The 12,109-nt window shown below is 48.7% G+C and overlaps 6 protein-coding genes across 6 annotated transcripts; 4 read left to right on the plus strand and 2 right to left on the minus strand.

Annotated features, from left to right (window-relative positions):
• Positions 1–1,215: 1,215 nt before the first annotated feature.
• N7481_002245 (uncharacterized protein) lies at positions 1,216–3,225 on the plus strand (the record flags this gene model as incomplete). The annotated part of the gene is made up of 5 exons (XM_057261464.1): positions 1,216–1,457; positions 1,512–1,535; positions 1,593–2,973; positions 3,042–3,136; positions 3,186–3,225. The coding sequence occupies 5 exons, from the start codon at positions 1,216–1,218 to the stop codon at positions 3,223–3,225; spliced, it is 1,782 nt and encodes a 593-aa protein (XP_057126396.1).
• A 201-nt stretch (positions 3,226–3,426) lies between these two features.
• On the minus strand, positions 3,427–4,491 carry N7481_002246 (PaaI family thioesterase; the record flags this gene model as incomplete). Its single annotated transcript, XM_057261465.1, has 10 exons — positions 3,427–3,490; positions 3,552–3,630; positions 3,681–3,699; positions 3,752–3,799; positions 3,852–3,931; positions 3,989–4,031; positions 4,158–4,223; positions 4,291–4,303; positions 4,363–4,403; positions 4,465–4,491. The coding sequence occupies 10 exons, from the start codon at positions 4,489–4,491 to the stop codon at positions 3,427–3,429; spliced, it is 480 nt and encodes a 159-aa protein (XP_057126397.1).
• A 186-nt stretch (positions 4,492–4,677) lies between these two features.
• N7481_002247 (TFIIH/NER complex subunit TFB2) lies at positions 4,678–6,242 on the plus strand (the record flags this gene model as incomplete). The annotated part of the gene is made up of 3 exons (XM_057261466.1): positions 4,678–4,801; positions 4,857–4,944; positions 5,015–6,242. The coding sequence occupies 3 exons, from the start codon at positions 4,678–4,680 to the stop codon at positions 6,240–6,242; spliced, it is 1,440 nt and encodes a 479-aa protein (XP_057126398.1).
• Positions 6,243–6,470: 228 nt separating this feature from the next.
• On the minus strand, positions 6,471–8,139 carry N7481_002248 (uncharacterized protein; the record flags this gene model as incomplete). The annotated part of the gene is made up of 3 exons (XM_057261467.1): positions 6,471–7,028; positions 7,079–7,998; positions 8,085–8,139. The coding sequence occupies 3 exons, from the start codon at positions 8,137–8,139 to the stop codon at positions 6,471–6,473; spliced, it is 1,533 nt and encodes a 510-aa protein (XP_057126399.1).
• A 596-nt stretch (positions 8,140–8,735) lies between these two features.
• Positions 8,736–9,883, plus strand: N7481_002249 (NADP-dependent oxidoreductase domain-containing protein; the record flags this gene model as incomplete). Its single annotated transcript, XM_057261468.1, has 3 exons — positions 8,736–9,166; positions 9,245–9,784; positions 9,844–9,883. 3 exons carry the CDS (start codon positions 8,736–8,738, stop codon positions 9,881–9,883), a joined length of 1,011 nt encoding a protein of 336 aa, XP_057126400.1.
• A 603-nt stretch (positions 9,884–10,486) lies between these two features.
• N7481_002250 (uncharacterized protein) lies at positions 10,487–11,437 on the plus strand (the record flags this gene model as incomplete). The annotated part of the gene is made up of 1 exon (XM_057261469.1): positions 10,487–11,437. The coding sequence occupies one exon, from the start codon at positions 10,487–10,489 to the stop codon at positions 11,435–11,437; it is 951 nt and encodes a 316-aa protein (XP_057126401.1).
• Between the last annotated feature and the right edge of the window lie 672 nt (positions 11,438–12,109).

Genomic DNA, 12,109 nt, shown 5'->3' on the forward strand with positions numbered 1-12,109 from the left:
CTTTGTGGTTATTGTTGAGATGCTTCAATGTAAATTCCATATAACTAGTTAGTCAATCCTAGGTTTTGTGGATTTTACGAACAGGTATTTTCAAGCCAATCATAGCGACTATGAGCGGCTTCTCCCCTTGTCATGCAGGAAACGTTCTAGTATCTGTTGAAACCCCAGTATAACGAATTTTCAGGAAGTCATTGTCTTTAACACTTATGTTTTATTATGCTGTTTAGATGCCTCAGGCAGCTTGGTCTTGGATCGCCTTCCCGCTGCTGCCTTGCTCTCTCCCCCTCCTAGATAGTAGGTATTCAGCACATTCATGGTTCTGAACTTCTGTCGGTGCTCAGAAGCAACCTCAGGGAATATTATAGTTATCAATTTATCATTGTGTGGCCGGATAAGCGGTGACGCTGATGATCCGGGAAATATAACTTCCGCTTCCGCTGCATGAGGATCTATGGACTATTGTTTTTCTGGCTTGTTTTGCTTTTTCCTCCCTATTTTTGAGGCCTCAATTCTCATGACGATATTCTCAAAATATGACATTTTCATGATGCCTCGTTGACTCTCGGACTTCTTAAAGAGGTTCCTGTTTGGACTCTTTCCTCTTTTCGCTCCAGTTTTTCGCTTTTGATCTTCGCCCTTGAATCGCTCCACTTTCTCAGATCGCCCTAAGGGTGGGGACCGATTATAAAACCTGGATTTTCATTTGGCCTTGTATGAGCCGAGTGTAACAATTTGGTATTGGATTGGAAGATAAGGGGCTGGCTTCTAGTCCACGAGGTGCACGGTAGCCTCCATCGCCCTTGTTGGACTAGGACGCGAAAAATTCCAGATCAAATTCCAACTCAGAAAGATGTTGGAATAAAGTGAACTTCTGAATCTCACCACGAAGCAGGTAAGCATGGATGCTATTTCCTTCTTTCATTCAACCCATGGCTACTGACGCCCGAACAGTGGTCTTCCCGTCCGGCAGGCTGCTACATGATTGACTTGCATTCGACTCTCCCCGATCCAGAAAGTCGGGCTACCGGATTTTTATTGGCCTAAATATCGCGAGAGATTCTAATAGCCAAAATTTACCGGGAGCAGGGTAGTTGGTATTTCGCAAACCAGGATATCACCGGTTGGTGAATGCAACTCTGAGATCCTCCATAGGACCGGCAGTCAACTCCCATTTTGAACTCTCTGTTATCACCCGGACGTAGCTGCCGCGCATGTATGGGAAAGTTCACTTATTCGATCGAAGGGAATCTCAGCCAAGTTTTCATGAAGCCAAGCCAAGCCCAATCAGCGGCCAGCGAGCCAGGTGCCAGTCCGGCAGTTGTTGAAAACACCCGAGGTCATGGCAACTGCATAGAAAAGGCTAGCGGGCAGATAACTGAGGCGGAGGCAGGAGTCTCTGGGATTGAGGCTACAACGGCAGTATGGGGTAAAAGAGGCAAATGGCTTGTCATCGCCGGGTGAGCTTCTCGCCATACGTTCATTATTGCCAAGCGTCACTGACATGTCCAAAGACTCGCCATGATAATGATAATCTAGTGAGTGACTATGATAGTCACAGTCACATACATACTGGACTTTTGCTAACCCCCCAGTTTCAGCGAGCTCGACAATTCCACCGTCTCCATATACAACAACTACTCGACATCATCATTCAATGCACTGTCAAAGTTAGCGACGCTCAACACAGCTGGTGCCGTGCTCTTTGCTTTGATGAAGCCACCGATTGCCAAAATTTCCAACGTCATCGGCCGTGGCCAGACATACACGATGACCATGTGTCTGTACATCCTCTCCTACATTCTCATGGCTTCAGCGAAATCCCTCAACACGTATGCTGCAGGGTACATATTCTATGTCATGGGGCAGTCCGGGACTAATATCATGAACGACATTGTCATCTCGGACATCAGTACTGCGCGTTGGCGTGGATTTTCAATTGGGGTTTCTTTCACCCCTTTCCTTCTGACACCATGGATATCCGGCTTCATCACCGAAAGCGTTGTTAATGGAATCGGCTGGCGCTGGGGAATTGGCATGTTCGCGATCCTCATGCCTTTCGGTTCCAGCTTTATTATTACCACGCTTTTATACTACCAAACACGAGCCAAAAGGATGGGCCTCGTTCAACGCCAGAGCATAACGATCTATGATTTCTGCTCCCAGATCGACCTCGGTGGCGTTCTTCTCTTCAGTGGTGGCTTTGCGCTGGTCTTAATACCACTCACTCTAGCTGCGACAACCTCCAGCAGGTGGAAAACACCGTATCTCGATGCACTTATCGCTGTTGGTGTGGTTTTGCTGATCGCATTTCCGTTCTACGAGCGTCTGTTAGCACGCTACCCATTCATGCCACCCTCATATTTCAAAAATGCTACCATCAGACTGTGCCTATTCCTCATCGCGACGGACTCCATTGGCTTCTCCTGTACGCACGCATACCTTTACACATGGGCGACGGTGGCGCGCAACTTTTCAGCCCGAGATGCTACATTCTACAATGCAACAAATGGTGTCGCTTCGTGTCTCATGGGAATAATTGCGGGACTTCTCATGGTGTGGACACGACGCTATAAATGGTTGGTGGTGGTAGGTGCAGCGCTACGCCTAATCGGATATGGAGTCATGATTCGTCTTCGAGGAGCATCGAATTCAATGTTCGAACTTTTCTTTGTGCAGGTTCTACAAGGTATTGGGTCCGGGATTGTGCAAACAAACTTGATTGTCCCGGCACAAATATCCGTGCCCCATGCGCAAATGCCACAAATCACAGCACTGGTGATTTGCTTTTCATTTCTAGGATCGAGTGTCGGTGCCTGCATTGCCGGAGGCATATACACTAACACGATCGGATCGGCCTTGGAATCTCATCTCGGCAAGAGGGCAACACCAGCGTTAATAAAAACTTTGTCCAACTCGATTCTTAGTGCTGCTCCAGCTTGGGGCTCCCTGGAGCGCACTGCGGTGAATTTAGCCGTGAGTTTTTCTTTCCTCTTTTCTTTCGTTCTGTGTTCGCCTCTGGAAGCTAACTGGTGTCGTCCCAGTTTTCTGACGTTCTGAGATTTATGACGTACACTGCACTGGCATCATCTGTACCAGCAGTTATTTTGGTTTGGTTTATGCCAAATCATAGGCTACCGTCAGTCTTTTTTTCATTTCCCATTCGAACAGTAACTAACTGCATGCAGTGATCGCAACAACCTAGTCGAGAATTCCGACGCCGATTAATTAGAGGGCTTCGTATCAATAATCCTGCAATGAAAAGTCTCTCTTCCTAGTTTTACTATTGTTTACTCTGCAATATTCATGGATGATGCTAAATTATCCTTACAACCAAACAGCTAACAGCTACATAATCAAGGAGACAAAATGGATTCGACTGCTAGTAATTGAGACATCATTTCTCTATCTGTACAGGTAGTGCATTCCTCACTTGAGCTTGTTGATCTCCTCCACAATATTCTGCGGGTCCTTCCAAGCCAAAGTGACATACCTTTTCAAAGTCAATGCAAAATACTCATAGACAAAAGAAGACTTCATGTTGCTGGACTTACTTGGTGTGGCTTCCTCTTGCGACAACATCGCCCTTGCCGTTGGTGAATCGGATATTAGTGTAAGCCAAGGTCTTGCCAACTGCGAATCGTTAGCACTAGTCATACAAACTGCCATTTCATGTTCTATACATTTGTCGCAGGTCACCTCCTATACACAGGTTAGCATCAATGTCTTGTTTTATAATGACCGATGTACTTACTGCGAGAATCTTGTCGCCGATTTTACCCCCCAGAATTGAGGTATGTGACTATTTGAACCGGGGGTTAGACTTGATTCCTTGTGGGGGTGCTATCTGGCACCGGCTTACCATTCAAGTCTGTAGACACACCCGTCGCATAGAGTCCGCGGGAAGCAACTGCAAGAGATCCGCCAAGATCGACTGTGAATTAGGTTAGATAGGGCAAAATCGAGCATTGGATCTTTCAAAGTGATGTACCCATGCTTGCAATGGTACCTCCATGGAGGATGTTCAGTCGGTTCTGGAAAGGATAGAATATTAGACAACAGCATATACAAAACGAACCATCGATTCAAGTCAAAAAAGACGTCTTAGCACGATATTTTCTCCTCTTAAGTAAAATATACATGGGTTATCAGGCACTTACCGTGTGCTCCTTTTGGATCAGCAGTTCAAAGTTGACTGTACCGGGTCGTGCCGCAGTAACTTGGAGCTAGGTATGATCAGCAATTTGATTTGCAACAATCCGGGAATCCCACATCTCCACATAGGTGGCTTACATTATTCAACAGACTGGTAGTTCCAACATGAGTGAGTGATATGTAGTTGCGATGCCGTGCGTTGCTACTTACCGAGGTTCTAGACCCGAAGTAGCCCGAAAGGACTCCCATACCTGGAGATGTTGTCAGCAAAAGAATAGAGGATGATGTTTAGAGGGTAGGTTGACCACATACAGACCGTACAAAACGAAGAGCAGTCATTCTGGCAATTTGGATAGTTCAATGGGAAATGTTGACAAGAGGAAGTTGGCTCGGCAGTTCCTCGGGGTCGCTCCTCCCGGGAATTGCGTAAAGTGGCCGCTTCGCCCGCCGCAGTCGTTGGTTCTTGGATGACTTCACCGATCATCCACATCGACTTTCTTTCACTCGCGGTCTTTCGGGTCAATCATGGCGGCATCCACGTCCCGTCCTCTCGAGTACCTGGAGGGCCTGCCTGGGACAACTTTCTACAAGCTCTACCAGCAGCCCTCCACTGCTCTCGCCATATTTCGTCGCATGCTGCCTGATCTGGGTATCGTCAAAGCTATCTGGTCCTTGATCGCAAGTCCCACTAACCACGAGGATAGCAAAATGTTTCGTCATGGCGCTGCTGTATCTGAAGGACCCCCTTCCTACGGCGGATCTAGAGCTCTGGGTGCAATCAGAGAGCAAAAAGTGAGAGCGCATCGTTTCAATGTCTTTCAGCGTGGGCATGTAGCTGACTATCTGGATTCATCTCACAAAGACAACGGGATAACGCCATCTCGATTCTGGCAAGACTCCATATTCTTTCGAAAACACGGACAGGAGACAACGTTCTAGCATACATGGTCACCAACCCATTCGCATCTTCCCTCCGCCAAGCTCTCGTGGGCTCCGAAGATTCGCAATCCTTCGGTGTCTTCTCCCAAATACCGAGTGAGAGTCAGGTATCCATCGCCGATCTCGACGACTACGCACGACAACAGTGGGAGGGGGTGATGGGTTACATGGTTGGAACAACTGCTTTTAGTGGTCAACGCGAGCTGAACCTCAGCAAGGGCGTGAAGCAACTCCTTCAAGCGGGCCATTTGGTTGAGATCCGCGACCGCCGCGTCGACATCACCAAGGATGGATTCGGGTTTGTACTACAAGACGTCAACACTCAAGTCTGGCATATCCTCATTCTCTACGTGGAAAGCGCCGAGGCGATTGGCATGGACAGCGTCGAAGTTCTCTCGTTCCTATTCCTGCTTAGTAGTCTGGAACTAGGACAATCATACGAGAAGAAGCACCTGACCTCCAATCAACTACGCACTCTCGCCGACCTAGCGGATTTCGGTATCGTCTATCAAGATACGCCGGAGGCGACTCGCTTCTATCCAACACGCCTAGCAACCACTCTTACTTCCGACTCGAGTGCGTTGAATAACCCTGTTACCGGCTCCCTCACTGGGCCAGTTGGCGAGTCGGGTGGATCGGGATCCGGATTCATCATCGTGGAAACAAATTACCGTCTCTACGCGTATACTTCGTCACCTCTGCAGATTTCCCTCATCTCGCTCTTCACTAACCTGAAGTACCGCTTCCCCAACCTCGTCACGGGAAAAATTACCAGACAGTCTGTGCGCCGGGCTATCGAGATCGGAATTACCGCCGAGCAGATTATCTCATACCTGCACTCGCACGCCCATCCCCAATTGCGCAAGCACAACGCCAGTCACGCGACATCAAACACAGGGGGTATCCCGCCTTCGGTCCTCCCCCCAACTGTCACCGATCAAATCCGACTCTGGCAGCTAGAGCGAGATCGTCTCAGAGCCACGGCAGGCTTTCTCTTCAAAGACTTCACTAGCTTGACTGAATACCAGGCCCCGTGCCAATATGCGGCAGAGATTGGTGTCCTTGTTTGGAAATCGGACAAGAAACGCATGTTCTTTGTCACGCGGCACGAGCAAGTTGCCGCTTTCTTGAGGAGCAGGAACCAACAGTGAGTTGACACTAGTTTGACTGCCACCAGGTGGGCGTCATTGATCTTATATGCATTTCAAAGGTAAACGGGCTCGAAAAATGAAGCAATATATCCATTGCTTGGCTTGGCGTTTCAGGGAATGGAGAAAATTTTCACGAAATCATGATTATTTTGCAGTTTATACACAACTTGAATCTTCAAATCTGTACATTATTTATTCTTCATTGCACTCTAGTTTCCAATTCGTAGTTTAAAATAACGCCCATGATTTTGCAACGCCCTTCCTCTTGACCTTTCGATGAAAAGCTTCCCATTGGCCATCATCCCCCTTCTGCTCATAACTCATAAATGTGTCTCCGCCAACAATATCAGGTAAGAGAACCTTAACATCATGAACTCGCGACTCGGCCCGTACCTCTGGCGAAGGCAAATCCGGTTTCCCAAACTGAAAATCACCATTAGATAATTCCTCACCTGAATCCTGTTTAGAATAATTTTCTGTGTAAGAAAAACCCTCTTCCACCTCTGCAACTTCTTCAAGAACATCTGCCAACAGCGGGCCATTCCACACGCCCTCCCGGTGCGGTGCTGCCCTCAACAACCGAATCGCCAAGCGACGAATTCTCGGAATACGACACTTCAGACCTGTAAAGTACATCGGTGGGATGAAGCCCGACTCAATTGTGAACGAATAACGATCACAATTCGACTTGCCATTCTGTAATGACCGGTCTATCTCCTTGACGCACATATTAATCGTACACCAGTACCGCCACATGTCGAAGAAAGCCGTCATCACCGTGACAAACTCATTTGTGTACGCGTCGAAGACCATCTCCCCTCACTCGAAAGACTGACTGAAGCCATGACCACGGCCATTTCATGATACACCCGCAGAAGCAGGAACCCAACCTTTTCCATCTGAGACTCTGCCTTGAGGAGAGAGATGGATGCATTATAAGCTTTCTTCCAGAGCGACAAATCCGCGATAATCTTGCGCTGTGTTTCGAACGCTTTAAAATCATTTTCCGGTCCGTATTCAAGGTCCTTATCCTCATTTTCGTGCGAATGGTGTGTATAAATGTATCGCTTTAAGCAATGGATCCGATTAAGTAAATCATCAAGGGTCTGTCTCGCCTCCACAAGAGAGGAGAATGTGTAAGGTAGTGCATGAACCTGTGGATCGCGAACAATCACACAAAGATGTGACGGGACATGACCAAACATAGCTGATTGAACCGTCAACCTTGCGTAGGAATCAATAAGCGCATCATGCACAAAGTCCTCCGCCGGACTAAGTACACCTGGCGCCATCGACGTTCGCGACATAGGCGCCGAAATATCAGCTAGGATCTGGATACCGTAGCGCAGATGTGCACTACCCATTTTGTACTGACCGCGAAGATACTCCAGCGTAACAAAGAGCATACAAGTAATGAGGGCAACGCGGAGGGCTTTTTTATTCGACAGCCTCGATCCTGATAAATTACTCTTCATCATTGCATTGCGTAGATGATGAATCGCTTTGTTATACTGCTGCAATGTAAATCGCTCGGCGTCTACGCCATATATAGCCGGGACCCAAGAGCCGGCGCTAATATCAAAGCGATGGGCCGCGGATAAGGCGACGACGGCATGGCGTACGGCGGGCTCCTGTGCACTGGCTTGAAAAACAAGCGATTCCCAGAACTGAGATTTGAATATACCGGCGAACTTGGTGGTCGTTCTTCTCATGAACCAGTCGAAGCAGGCCTGTTCTTCGGGATCTAGACTGCCGGCTGGTACCGGTGTACAGTAGATGGATAGTGCCTTACTGGACTGTGGTGGTCCGTACGGACTGCCCCCACCACCCCAGATACCGTACCCATCGCAAATTCGACCAGTTGAGATGCAGCGGCGGCAGGCTGGTCTGCTTTCATCACATTTCACGCGGCGGGCTCTGGCAGATGTGTGTTAAGCGGGGACAAACGCGGTCGTTAGGCCGATGGGAGGACTGACTTGCAGGTCTTGCAGCCTGTCTTTACTTTTCTTCCCCCTTTGGATTGTGGTATATGATTTTCTCTTGATTTAGTCATGGTTCTGAGTGATACACGGGGTGTTGTGGGAAGAATGATTCTCTTTGAGAACAAGCGTCAATCATTAGAGGGTGATGGAGTAGACAATTGGGTGGCTCGCAAAGCCTGCTTTATTATTGGTTGTCACGTTTCAAAGCGGGTCCCGCCGTATGATTGGCCGCGCCTTTAAGCTTAAGTCCGTCAGTTGTCGTTGAAAAGTGGTGAGGAACGGAGTTTACCCTGAACACAATGGCTGCGGATGGATGGATGAATAAGTCAGATATGCATCATCTAATCCATTCCATTGTCGTCTGGGTCGGATGTTCAATCTGCCCGAGGAATATTATTTAAAGACCATGGTACGCTCCGCACTATCGAAGTATAGTATTCATCACATCTCTTTAACAATCTCGATTCTATAGAATCCCAGGCTACTGTCCAAGGTTATACTATTCACAATAATGTCTCTTCCTCTTCGAACTCTCGGTCGCACTGGTCCTCAGGTCAATGCTGTTGGCCTCGGCCTCATGAGCATTGGTGGTATCTACGGCGCTGCTAGTTCTACTGAAGGAGTTGCCTTTCTGGAACACGCACATGCTACCGGCCAACGCTTCTGGGACACAGCAGATCTATATCGCACCAGTGAGGATATCGTTGGTGAATGGATCAAGCGGACTGGCAAGCGCAATGACATTTTCCTCGCCACCAAGTTCGCTGTTCAATTCGTAGACGGTGCGATGAAGGTTCGCTCGGATCCCGAGTATGTCAAGATAGCTTGTGAGAAATCCTTGAAGAAGCTGAATGTCGACACGATCGATTTGTACTATTGTCACCGAGTTGATGGAGTGAACCCGATTGAAAAGACCATCGAGGCAATGGTTGAGCTGAAGAAGTAAGTCCCCGTTCCGTTGGTTCATCATCTTTCGAGGAACTTGAATCCCATCATTGACTCGTCTTGGTGTGACTCCAGCCAAGGGAAGATTCGATATATCGGCCTCTCCGAGGTTTCGGCTGCCACGCTCCGCCGGGCCCACGCTGTCCATCCCATTACCGCTCTCCAGATCGAATACAGCCCGTTTGCTCTAGATATCGAATCACCTAACTCGGATATCTTGGACACTTGTCGCGAGTTGGGCATTGCCGTGGTCGCTTACAGTCCCATCGGCCGAGGTATTCTGACTGGTCAGATCAAGTCACCCGCCGACTTCGCCGAGGATGATTTCCGTCGTTTCCTCCCCAAGTACGCGGAGGAGAACTTCCCCAAAATCCTGCAGCTTGTGGAGGGACTGAAGGAAGTGGCTAAAGTGCACAACAGTACCCCCAGCCAGATCGCCATCGCGTGGTTGCTTGCACAGGGATCTGATATCATTCCCATCCCTGGGACTAGGACGACTGCGCGGATGGATGAAAATACGGCGTCGACACAGTTCCAACTGACTAGCGAGGAGGAGCGCAAGATTCGGGATCTGGTCAAGCAGACGGAGGTCCCTGGCACTCGGTATCATGAGTCGTAAGTAGTCATCCTCCCCCTCCCCTTCTATTCCGAGTGGAAGCTGACCAGTCGGATAGGATGATGGCCAACGTCGTGGCGGATACTCCGCCGCTGTAAATAGATACTGTTCATTGAGGTACTCGTACACCCGGAGTACTCGGTACTCCGTTATTGAAATCAAATCCACTCTTCCTATATTTTAGCCCCATAACCATTCCCTATTTGTATCGCCAAGTCAATACTGATCGCTGCGCCCGGTGCCGCTAAAGATCCAATGCCAAGTTTCAAGGGGGGGCCAAAAATGCAAAATGGGTATGTCGTGTGGAACAAAGACATTCATGTTTCTCTTCTCCTCCTATTTGCAAACTGGTCCCTGCATTGTTGTCCCAAGGTCCCGTTGCTTCTCATCTCGATCGATCGTCAAAACTCCCCCCCCCCCCGATCGCAGACATCTCGGATCTGATTTTGAGATAAGCTTAAAACCCCCTAGTCCAAGCCCAGTCCAGCCCAACCAACCCAACCCAACCCAACTTAGTGCAAACACAGACAGGGGGTAAGTCAAAAAGAGGAGAGGCTTGGGTGGGTCAACCTCAGCCATAAGCCAAGGAGCAGACCAGCTTGGGAACCCCGCGAAAAGTCAAATCTCGTGTTTTGCCTCCTGCACAACATCTTTTTTCCACCTCTTCCTCCCTCCATCCCTCATCAGCTCCAGCCGGCGACATGTCCTCGTCTAGCGAGGCGAGTCCGGGTAACTGGATCACCGGTAGCTATACCGGCGACAGCAATGGCGTGCGCATCACCATCGCCACGTTTGTCGGTGTCGCCTGGTACAACGTGTTGGAGCTGATCGTTCTTATTTTCCTCACCTTTAAGCGCTACCAAGGCCCTTACTTTTGGAGTATGCTGATATCCTCTGTCGGCATTCTACCTTACTCGATCGGCTACCTGCTCAAGTTCTTCGACCTGACCTCGGCCACTTGGCTACCTGTTACTCTACTCACTATCGGCTGGTGGACGATGGTCACGGGCCAGTCGTTCGTGCTATATTCACGGCTACATTTGGTCCAGGAGAACCAGCGCATCCTTCGCGCTGTTAAGGGAATGATCATCATGAACATTTTCCTTCTACACGTCCCGACCACCGTCCTCACCTACGCCGCGAACTTCTCTCAATCCCCCACCTCGATCGCGGGGTATGATGTTATGGAAAAGCTACAGCTGACGGGATTCTGCGTGCAAGAAGTCATCATCTCCAGTCTGTACATGTGGGAGACAAATCGTATGCTGCAGTTGAACCGCGACCCAGGAAGTCGGAAGACTATCATGCAGTTACTCGCTGTCAACCTTGCTTGTATTCTGATGGATATCGCCCTGATGATCATCGAGTTCATGAATTTCTACATCTACCAAACAACTCTCAAAGCCACTTTGTACAGTATAAAGCTGAAGCTGGAAATCGCCGTGCTGGGAAAATTGGTGAAAATCGCCCACCAGCATGTTTGGCAGTCGTCTCTCACCGGCGGAGGAGGCAACCAATATCCCTCCTTCGTGGATCCAAGTCGCATTGTCTCTGATTTTAATCATGCCCCTGAATCCGTCCCAACTAGTCAGGGTTCCAAAGGTCACGCGACCGGTCTGGAGGCCATCGATTACCATGATGATATTCGATAAGGAAAAGCAGACACCCGAACATAAGCCAACATCCCAGCTTCCATGCAAGTTCTTTCCAACATGGACGATTCTCCTCGCTTCGTCCTATTGAACAATTTTGGTTCTGCATGGTCTTCCACCAGTCATTGCATTTCATGGAATATGCATTCCTACGCGGACGACCTCACCACCCCCCCCATACCGCCACCTCGCTGAGTGTCCTCCTTGTATCACCATATGGTACAAAACGAACATCCGCGCGAACAGCAACAGTCTGACGGACTTGGTTCAAAAGAAACCATTACCCGGGACGCTAGGAAGCGATAGTTACAGATGGCGATCAGCCACTGGAATAAATAATGATGTCATGAATAATGCCTTTGATACCTAACATCTCAACAATGTTCACCTATTTAGAGTTAATATAATGCCGCTGAGCTGATAATCAATTACTCAGCCTTGGAATACAATGGAAAACATCCTCCCTGAGCTTACTACATCTTTTGTCCTCCATATCTTGGCTATTCCGAGCCTTAATAAATGACAGATCACCTAGAGAAACTTCAAGGCCTACTCACAATATTCAAGGTGGAAGACGTATTACTCTAGTGGGAGACTCTTTTACGTCGCAAAGCCAACGTTTCGGGGCGGTGCAGGAGCATTGAATACAGTGGTGTAGCAAAAGTTTGAAAC

Source organism: Penicillium waksmanii, assembly GCF_028829765.1.
Source record: "Penicillium waksmanii strain IBT 27052 chromosome Unknown utg000002l:1.0-3326099.0:1.0-3328782.0, whole genome shotgun sequence".
Lineage (NCBI taxonomy): Eukaryota > Fungi > Ascomycota > Eurotiomycetes > Eurotiales > Aspergillaceae > Penicillium > Penicillium waksmanii.